This window comes from Galeopterus variegatus, unplaced genomic scaffold (assembly GCF_000696425.1).
Source record: "Galeopterus variegatus unplaced genomic scaffold, G_variegatus-3.0.2 Scaffold13, whole genome shotgun sequence".
Classification (NCBI taxonomy): Eukaryota; Metazoa; Chordata; class Mammalia; order Dermoptera; family Cynocephalidae; genus Galeopterus; species Galeopterus variegatus.
In genome coordinates, this window is record NW_007726124.1 from 625,367 (window position 1) to 635,883 (window position 10,517).

General features: G+C 38.9%; 1 protein-coding gene across 1 annotated transcript; it reads left to right on the forward strand.

The window, feature by feature from the left end:
* Positions 1–6,000: 6,000 nt before the first annotated feature.
* Positions 6,001–9,231, forward strand: KLHL31 (kelch-like family member 31). The gene is made up of 2 exons (XM_008592696.1): positions 6,001–7,191; positions 8,472–9,231. The coding sequence occupies exons 1-2, from the start codon at positions 6,020–6,022 to the stop codon at positions 9,202–9,204; spliced, it is 1,905 nt and encodes a 634-aa protein (XP_008590918.1). The 5' UTR covers positions 6,001–6,019; the 3' UTR covers positions 9,205–9,231.
* The last annotated feature ends 1,286 nt before the right edge of the window (positions 9,232–10,517 follow it).

Here is a 10,517-nt window from a genome sequence, read left to right on the forward strand (position 1 = left end):
AGGAACCCAGAGACACTATTCTCAGAGGAGATACACACACAAACACACACACAAAGGGTACTTCAAAAAATTCATGGAAAATAGAAGAGAATATGAATCTTTACATGAACTGTTTTAACTACCATCATAGCCATTCTGTTAGAAATTTGCATGTGACTCATAGTAAGACACTGATTTATAAAACAAAACATAAAAGAAAAGTGCAAAAATGCATATCTGGGAGGTAGAGTAGATTTGTCCATTAACTGTCTGGCTTGGATTCATTTGTCAGATTACCTAATGAATCACACTGTAGGACACTGAAGAAATGGGACAAGGACAAGAGAATTTAGATAAAGAGAGGGTCATGGACATTCCCATGAGTGGAGCAGGCCAGGGTTGAGTCAACAGAGGGAACACCAGGGGCAGCATGAAGACCAGACAATGAAGGAGTGAGAAGGCATCAACAGAAAAAAAGAGAAGGAAAGTCAAGGAAGAGCTTTTACTGATTTCACTATTTTGTCTAGCCTTGGGTTTCCTTCTCCTCTCCTGGAGATTTCTTAATCCTTCTCAATTGCACATTAACTTATCATATCCAAACCCTTCCTAGCATCCAATATCCTGTATGTATCGGCTTAACATTACCTGCCCAGCTATTTCCCTCGTAACCCCAGAAAGCTTAGTCTGCACATAGCATGCTGAGTCCTGCCTTTCTTCAGCACCCTTCAGGTACCAGGACCCAACAAGATCCATATCATCTACAAACCCTCCCATCCTAACATCCACCCTAATATCACCCCATCAAAATAGTGCTGGACAGGCGTTTCCTCATTAAGCTTTCATTGACAACCCTATGAGGCAGGAACTACTATTATCTTCACTTTAGAGATAAGTCAATGGAGACTCTAAGAGGTTAGGTAATCTACTGAAAGTTACACTACGAATAAGTAGTGGAATTGGTATTTATGTTGTATTTTCATTATCATTCAGATGATATTAAATATCATCTAATTCCCCTTGCAATTTCTCGTTTGACTCATGGATTATTTAGAAGTATATTGGTTTTCCTAGATAGCTTATTATTAGTTTCTAATTTAATACTATTGCTTCAAGCTTTTAAATTTGCTGAGACATGTTTTTGGCCTACATAGAATCTGACTTGGTGAATGTACCATGTGCACTTCAGAAGAGTTTGTATTCTGAAGTTGTTGGGTGTAATGGTCTATAAATGTCAGTTAAAGCAGGATGATTGATAATGTTGTTCAGATAATCTATAACGTTACTGATCTTTTGGCTAGTTGTTTTATCAATTACCAACAGATGTTAACATTTTCAAGTGTAATTGTGGCATTGCCTATTTTTCACTTTGATTCTGTCACTTGCTGCTTCACATATTTTGAAGCTCTGTTATTAGGCACATATACTTTTACTATTATTACATATTCATGATGAATTATCTTTTCATTACTATGAAATTCCCTCTTTATCACTGGTAAAAGTTGTTTGTTTGTAGTCTGTTTTATCTGATCTTGATATAGTTACTCCAGCCTTCTTATGTTTATTATTTCCATGGTAAATCTTTTTCCTCCATTTATTTTCCACTTATCTGTGTCTCTATATTTACAGCAAGTCTATTGTAGATAGCATATATTTAGGTCTTGCTTTTCTTATCTTTTCTGGCAATCTGTGACTTTTAATTAGAATGCTTTGTCCATTAATTTAATATAATTATTAGCATGATTGGATTTAGGTTTGTAATTAAATTATTTGTTTCCTTTTTGTCCCCTCTGATTTTTGTTCTTCTGTTCCAACTTTCCTACCCTCTTTTCAATTCCACTTAAATTTATCCATTGGCTTTTCAGCTATACATTGCATTTTTAAAGTGGTTGCTCTAGTGCTCTGCTGTTCAATATAATAGTCATCAGACACATATGGCTATTGAACACCTGAAATATGTCTAGTCCAAAGTGATATGTACTGTAGGTTTAAAATATATCCTGAATTTTGAAGATTTAGTATGAAAAAAAGAATATAAAATACCACATTGATAATTTTATAGAAATTACATGTTGAACTAATAATATTTGGCATATATTAGGTTAAATAAAATATATTACTAAAATTAGTTTCACCTTCTTACCTTTTAGATGTGGCTACTAGAAATTTTTTAATTGCATATGTGGCTCATGTTATATTTCTACTGGACAGCATTACTCTAGAGATTATAACATGCAAAGTTAAATTTTTATGGCCTATGTAAGTTAATACTGTACCACTTCACATAAAATATGGAAACCTCGCAACTGTTTAGGTTCTTTTATCATAATCCTTTGTGCTGTAATTGTCATATGTACTACATCTACATACATTATAAACCTTACAAGATAGTGTTTATCATTTTTGCTTTGAAGAGCTTTAAAAACTCTGTAGGAAAAAATCATCTTTTATATTCTTTTCTTTACTGCTTTCTCAAGATTCAAGTTTCTATTGGACTTCCCCTTTCTGGATTTTTCTTTTCCAGCATTTGCATCTGACTTTCCTGTGAATGTGGTTGCCACAAACTATGGTCTCTGGTTCTTCAACCTAGAAGTACTTTCTGTTGGTGGTGTAGCTGCCTTTTGCAGTACTACTTGCAGCCTGCTCTTGGGCTAACAGCCACACACACACACACACACACACACAGAATATGTGTGTGGGGACAGAGACAGAACTCATCCTATACTCCCTTTTCTAACTGTTGACTCTCCTACAAAATCATCCTCCTTTTTATACTCCCTAGTGTCTTTGGGTAGTTCCTCCTACTTTTCCCCACCACCACCCCCCACCTTAAAGTTATTTTATAGTTGTTATGTTTATATGATATTCTCAAAGGCTGAGTACGCTTGCTAGGCAACAATTTGTCAAACTTTACTAAGGATATTTGAGGGTACCTGACTTAAGGATGGTGTAAGAGAGTAACAATGTAGAAAAGGAAGATTTAAAACTGGAAATCAGGTATTATTGCTCCTAGAAGCCACTAGTCACCCCTTCATTTGGGATTCCCTGCTTAACCTTTCCCTGAGTAGCCCCAGGATATCACTATGATAAAATACTGAGATCCCTCTGTAAATATTTTGTATGAATTGAACAAACTGAATTGTAAATAGACAAGCAACCACTGCCCTGAGCCCCTGTGAATCCCTCCCATCCTTCCAGACCTCACCCAGGACCCCCCAGGCCTCACTGTGATCCAGTAACTGAAGAATTACACAGGGTGCCCCAGAGGGGTTTCTGGGACCCAGCTTGAGCACTCTGGCCTGAATCCATTCCGGTTAGTAGGTGCCCTGTTTTATCTGTTGTTCACATTTTAGTTATTACCCCTACAGGCCACCAGTAAAACAATCTTTTAATGATGGAGAAACAGAGTATTTAGTATTTCAGTATGAAGCACTCAAATTACTCCTCAAGTTCAAGATTTCCTCTAACACAGTGAGTGTTTATAAGCTCTATGTCTGCATGAATAAAACACTGGGCACATGGGTTCTTCCAGAAACATAGACAGGACTTCTCTCTCCCCACAAATTTACTCTACTGTGACTACCTGGCTCCTTGTTATCATTTTGTATTTGTCGTGTCTTGTCCCTCTAACATAAGTTACATCTTGTAGTGCTCCATCATTCCCAACACGGTGCTGCCCACATAGCAGTAATATCTGATAACTGCTTGCTGAGCAAAATATTTAAAGTTTTCCCCTAGAAAAATCCAACAAAGGGACACTCAACATCTAAGTTGAATGCATTTGAACACTAAAATGATGGACACTCAACATCTAAGTTGAATGCATTTGAACACTAAAATGATGGTGGGTTCATAATCTATTTCACGAGGTAAGGACACATTTTGCATTGTTTGAACTCAACATCTAAGTTGAATGCATTTGAACACTAAAATGATGGTGGGTTCATAATCTATTTCATGAGGTAAGGACACATTTTGCATTGTTTGAAAAAAAAAAAAGAGTGAAGAAGGAATACATGCCACAGTCTTTTAAAGAAATATAAATGTGAATACAACAATTTGAGCTTAATGGGGAAGACAAAAGCTCTGGTAAAGAAACAGACTTTTTCCATTTCCCAGCTACCTGCTGCTCTCTTTCTGCATGGGCAGGAACGGGGACAAATAATATAGAAGGGTTATGGAATTTTTAAAACACATATTCTACTAATCAAATTGAAGATCTTTCAAACAGGGTCAAAGCCAAGTTTTAACCCTCAGGATAAAATCACAGTGAGATTTAAAACACACACACACACACACATACACAAAACAGAAAGAAAAAACCTGTAAAACACCTAAATATCTAAATGCCCAGAAATAGGGTAATAGTTGGATAATTTACTGTATATCCTTACTATAGGATACCATGCACCCATTAGAGAGAATGAGGTAAATTTATATATGTACTTATAGGGAAAGATGTACATGAGTTACTGCTAGGTAAAAAGAGCAGATTGCTGTATAACATAGCATAAACTTGGTATAAATTCTTCATATAAGAACTTGATATAAGTTCTCTAGAGTGGCATGTTGGAGCTGGTTTGTACTGGCTCACAAGAGCTGATTATCGAATGTTTGGGAGTTTGGCTAACAAAGCAGTGGAAAGTTTGAAATCAAACATAATGAACGTATTTGCACCAAAGAAACTGGCAGATTATAAATAAGGGCTTTTTTTCCCCCTCCGGAAAGTTGGTTTACCAGTATCACTGCTCAAAAATATGCAGCTACAAGTTTGTATAAGTATATACAATTATCTAGAATGATAAATACCAAACTGTAAATTATTGAATTATACATATTGAGTTTATAATTTTTTAAAAATGAGCAACATCAGCAACCTCACAAAAAAGTGAACACTTCCATGCAGTAAATCAAAGCCATTCAAAGGTCCAAGTATAGTGTAAGGGAGGAAAAAATTATTTTCCTTCTCCCCCTCTAGGTTCTCAGCTGGGGCTCTGAAACAAAAGACAGATTAACAAGAGAAAAGCATACAAATCTATTTAATATAATTTTAGATATACATATGTATGTATAGGTTTCTAACCTTCATTATATAAATATATAGAACCTTCATTATGGTTTATATGTATTATACATATATATACATATGTATAGGTTTCTAACTTTCATTTTATTCCACTGAGTTTTTTCTATTCCTGATCCAGTACCACATATTTTAAATTCCTGTAATATTTCATATCTGGTGGGGCAAGTCCTATCTTTACTACTTTTCTATTTATAAACTAAATTCTTGGATGTTCTTTCATACTTATGTCTTCAGTTGAACTCTGGAATTATTTTATTAAGATTCAGGAAAAAAAAAATCTTACAAAGATAGTAACTAAAATTTCACTGAATTGACATATATCTCTCTATATAAGAATGGAGAATCTCTCTTCTTTTAAATCCTCTGGCAAAGTCCTGTAGTGCTTATCATGTGGATTTCACTAAATTCTAGTCAAGCATATCTCTTAAAATATAATACATTTCATTGCTACTACAAATAAAAGAATCTTTCCATAATGTTTTCTACATTTTACATGGATTCCTGAATTACAGTATTTCATTGAGGAAAACCTTCAGAGTGGTTATAATTCACTTTTTCATGAGAGTAAACTAAGCCCTTCAAATTATTTAATTACTGTACAGCTGAATCAGAGAAAATTTGATCATTTCTGCTGTACAAGTATAAGAATTACTTGGCAATACAGCTGAGAGATCTCAGATCTCATTTGACAATATAAATCTTTCTAAAATTGTCTTCAATGCTTAATGCTGAAGTAAACTGTCAATAAAATGTGTGTATCTAGTTTAATGTAAGCCTTTAAATCTGTTATTGGGGGATTAATCCACTTTATGCCATTAAAAAACTATTACTTCATAAAAAAGAAAAGTTTCTCAATGTAGTCTTTTGAAGTCCAGAGCATAATTAAAATAAAACCATGGTTTTGTTTTTTTGTTTTTTTTTTTAGCAAGCTCTGCCTGTAACAGTGTGTTTGCCAACATGGCACCCAAAAAGAAGACTGTCAAAAAGAACAAAGGAGATATCAATGAGATGACTATAATTGTAGAAGATAGCCCCCTAAACAAACTGAATGCTTTGAATGGGCTCCTAGAGGGAGGTAACGGCCTTAGCTGCATTTCTTCTGAATTAACAGATGCTTCTTATGGCCCCAACCTCTTGGAAGGTTTAAGTAAAATGCGGCAAGAGAGCTTCCTGTGTGATTTAGTCATTGGAACCAAAACCAAATCCTTTGATGTTCATAAGTCAGTGATGGCTTCATGCAGTGAGTACTTTTACAACATCCTAAAAAAAGACCCATCAACTCAAAGGGTGGATCTCAATGATATCTCACCGCTAGGCCTGGCAACTGTCATTGCATATGCCTACACCGGAAAGCTGACTCTCTCCCTGTATACAATAGGAAGCATAATTTCTGCTGCTGTTTATCTTCAGATCCATACTCTTGTAAAGATGTGCAGCGATTTTCTGATTCGGGAGATAAGTGTTGAGAATTGCATGTACATCGTTAACATTGCTGAAACATATTCCCTGAAAAGTGCAAAAGCAGCAGCCCAGAAATTTATCCGGGATAATTTTCTTGAATTTGCAGAATCAGATCAGTTTATGAAGCTTACATTTGAACAAATTAATGAACTTCTTATGGATGATGACTTACAGTTGCCCTCTGAGATAGTAGCATTCCAGATTGCAATGAAATGGTTAGAATTTGACCAAAAGAGAGTGAAATATGCTGCAGACCTTTTGAGCAATATTCGCTTTGGTACCATCTCTGCGCAAGACCTGGTCAATTATGTTCAATCTGTACCAAGGATGATGCAAGATGCTGATTGTCACAAACTTCTTGTAGATGCTATGAACTACCACTTACTTCCATATCATCAAAACACATTGCAGTCTAGGCGAACAAGAATCCGAGGGGGCTGCAGAGTCCTGGTCACTGTAGGGGGACGCCCAGGCCTTACTGAGAAGTCCCTTAGTAGAGACATCTTGTATAGAGACCCTGAAAATGGATGGAGCAAGCTTACGGAAATGCCAGCCAAGAGTTTTAATCAGTGTGTGGCTGTGATGGATGGATTTCTTTATGTGGCCGGTGGTGAAGACCAGAATGATGCAAGAAATCAAGCCAAGCATGCAGTCAGCAATTTCTGCAGGTACCTAATCTTTTATTAGGAACTAAAATGGTTCATTATAGTGGGGAAATTGCCCTGACATAGATGGAAGTAAATTACTCATGCCTGATAGCTTAGTTCATTGGCTGAGTAAATCAATAATAGTGATGCCACCTAACATATGTGCACTTTACATTGTATAGAGCACATTCATGTACATCATGCACTCCAGATTTTTGAAGCAATTTTGTGTGGAGGACAGGAAAGATATGATTATTCTGATTCTGCATATGAGAAACCTGATACCCAGAGAAGTTATACCACTAGTAAGTGGCAATTCACATTTTCCCATTGCTAGTTGGGTACTCTTCACAATACACTTACTTTTGAAAGAAATTGAGTACAAATTTAGTTTTTAATATTGAGTGGTAAGGAAAAATAAAATAATACATAATTTAAGTGACTGCTAATGGTAACATACACTGAAGAAGTGAGTTCTGTTTACAGTACTTCTGAACTATGTAAACAGGAAGCATCAGCTCACTATGACTGCTTATTTTCCTCCTGCAGATAGCCCACCTATTAGTATTCAAGTCGCTGTTTTCATAGTATTGAATACACAAACACACACACACACACACACACACACACATCCCTTAACTAAAAAGTTTCACCTACTAATAAGTGCTGGAAAATAGAAAAGTATCAGAGGTTAAGCCTTGTTGATGCTTTTAGACACGAATTCCATTGGTTTCATTTTAACAGATGACAGAAGACTTGATTGAGTGGCTTAGCTTTACTGTTGTAATGGCCAAGACAAATGGAGCAATGAGGGAATTGTGAGAAATGGAGAAATCCAATCAGTCAACTCCTATCTTAAATAAGCAGTGAAAGCGAACCAGGGATGGAACTGACTTTAATTCGGACGTGTTCCCTCTACTGATTACCACACATCCCCAGCTTCCACCCCTTTCCCACGTGCACATCTCATAAATCCCACTGGATGATGGATAGTTGAATGTGGAGGAAAGGGACTGAAAGGTCAGTTTCTGTGGGCTCTTCTCCCAGTGGCCAGATAAAGGAAGTGGTCTTATAAATGGAAGGCGGAGGGGCCTGGTAGTCACCGATGTCTGCCTTGACTTTTTCAAGAGTCACACATTTTTTACTACTGAGAGAAACACCAGCCTCCAGGTGAGGAGCCATGCTAGGTCCCTCGCCTGCTCGCAGGGATAGTGCCAGTGTCCCACATTACGGTTTGCGGAGTGACATAGGTTCCCCGGCTGCCGCCCACAAAGCTGTCACACTTCCTCTGCCATTTCCAGATACGATCCCCGCTTCAACAGTTGGATACACCTGGCCAGCATGAACCAGAAGCGCACGCACTTCAGCCTGAGTGTGTTCAACGGGCTCCTTTACGCCGTGGGCGGCCGCAACGCAGAAGGCAGCCTGGCCTCGCTGGAGTGCTACGTGCCCTCCACCAATCAGTGGCAGCCGAAGACGCCCCTGGAGGTGGCGCGCTGCTGCCGCGCCAGCGCGGTCGCCGACGGCCGCGTGCTGGTGACCGGCGGCTACATCGGCAACGCGTACTCGCGCTCCGTGTGCGCGTACGACCCTGCCAGCGACTCGTGGCAGGAGCTGGCGGCCCTGAGCACGCCCCGAGGCTGGCACTGCGCCGTCACGCTGGGCGACAGGGTGTACGTGATGGGGGGCAGCCAGGTGGGCCCGCGCGGCGAGCGCGTGGACGTGCTGACGGTGGAGTGCTACCGCCCCGCCGCCGGCCAGTGGGGCTACGCGGCGCCGCTGCAGGTGGGCGTGAGCACGGCGGGCGCCTCGGTGCTGCACGGCCGCGCCTACCTGCTGGGGGGCTGGAACGAGGGCGAGAAGAAGTACAAGAAGTGCATCCAGTGCTTCAGCCCCGAGCTCAACGAATGGACGGACGACGACGAGCTGCCCGAGGCCACCGTGGGCGTGTCCTGCTGCACCCTCTCGATGCCCAACCACGTGACTCGGGAATCCCGGGCCAGCTCGGTGTCCTCCGTGCCAGTCAGTATCTGAACCCAGCTAGATGCGGGGACGCAGGAAGAACAGTCACGTGGTTAACCTTTGAGTTAGCGAGAAGGAAAATATATAACATTTACTACAATGGTTGTATTTTAAAATATGTCGAGGCATATGTCTTGATGGTTTTAAGTTCCTGGTATGGCATAATCTACCTCTGTGTCTATTTTTTTTTTTTTTTTTTTTTTTTTTTTTTTTTTTTTTTTTTTCTTTTTTCTAGCAAAATACAGGGTCGTGGCCAACAAAAGAAACAGGATTTATTTCAGCGGCCACTGGGTGGCAGGCGGAAGTCGTCGTAGGCTCCCTTCCAACGTACAGCGGTTACACCCACATTTGAGATTTTTCTCCTACCTTTTAGTACACACGACGCTTATGTGAGTAAGAGATCTCACGTTCAAAACTTTATTTTCTTCTCTCTCTTGTTTCTTTAGGAAGTTGAAAATACTCATTTATAGGTTTTATTTTAAAATGGACATCGTCTGTATCCATAAAGACTTGATTTAATTCTATATCTTAACACAATTTCTTTTTGACACTTGCCTTGAGTAAAGGATTTTGAAAGGCATCGAACGGCAAAGCTTAAAACAAAATCTGACTGGAAAGGAGCAGGAATTCCACCCAGAAACTGTCAAGTTGATACCTTTGGGTTAGAGGTTATTCCTGTCTTGCTCAGTACCTCAGGCGCCAGTGTATTTTCTTCCACAAAACCCTGCTCTCAAAGAAGAAACTGATATTAATAGTCATTTAATTTATAGCGTTAGTTTAAATGATTTTGTTATTTCTCCTGGATACGTTTGCACTTTATCCCTTGTCCTCTATTAAAGGAAATTCAGGTACCCTGAGGCCCTCACCCTCACCCTAAAAGCTACACCAACGTGGTTAAAGACAACCTTGGTCCTTTTGAAAGCCCTGGGAAGAACATTGTTTTATTTCACCAAATAAAACAATGTTCTTAAGGACCATTAACTTAAAGCTTAGATAACTTGAAGGTTATACAACCAGTAACAGTACGTTGATTTGCCCCACTCCTTTATGTGAGGAGAATGAAAGGAAACATTTGGAATTTTTGGATTTGGCAATAACTGTATGAGTGGGTTCTCCTGTTAGTAAATACCATTATTTGCCACTTCGTATCAATCCTCCTGATTTCTTAATTAAAAATCTAACACATTCATGTCCATAGAAATATTAAGATAATGTATGCTCATTCTGCTCTGTGTTTATTAATCTCATCTGTTCCAAGTTAGCTTTGCAAATCAAAGTGTATCCACTTGATATCATTTTTCTTACTTGCTTGCCAAGTTTTGGGG

Excerpts from the sequence above, each read along its gene's own strand:
- KLHL31 (XM_008592696.1), top strand. The coding sequence starts at position 6,020 with ATGGCACCCAAAAAGAAGACTGTCAAAAAGAACAAAGGAGATATCAAT. Across the intron at positions 7,192-8,471 it reads GCAGTCAGCAATTTCTGCAG|ATACGATCCCCGCTTCAACA; the intron begins GTACCTAATCTT and ends TGCCATTTCCAG.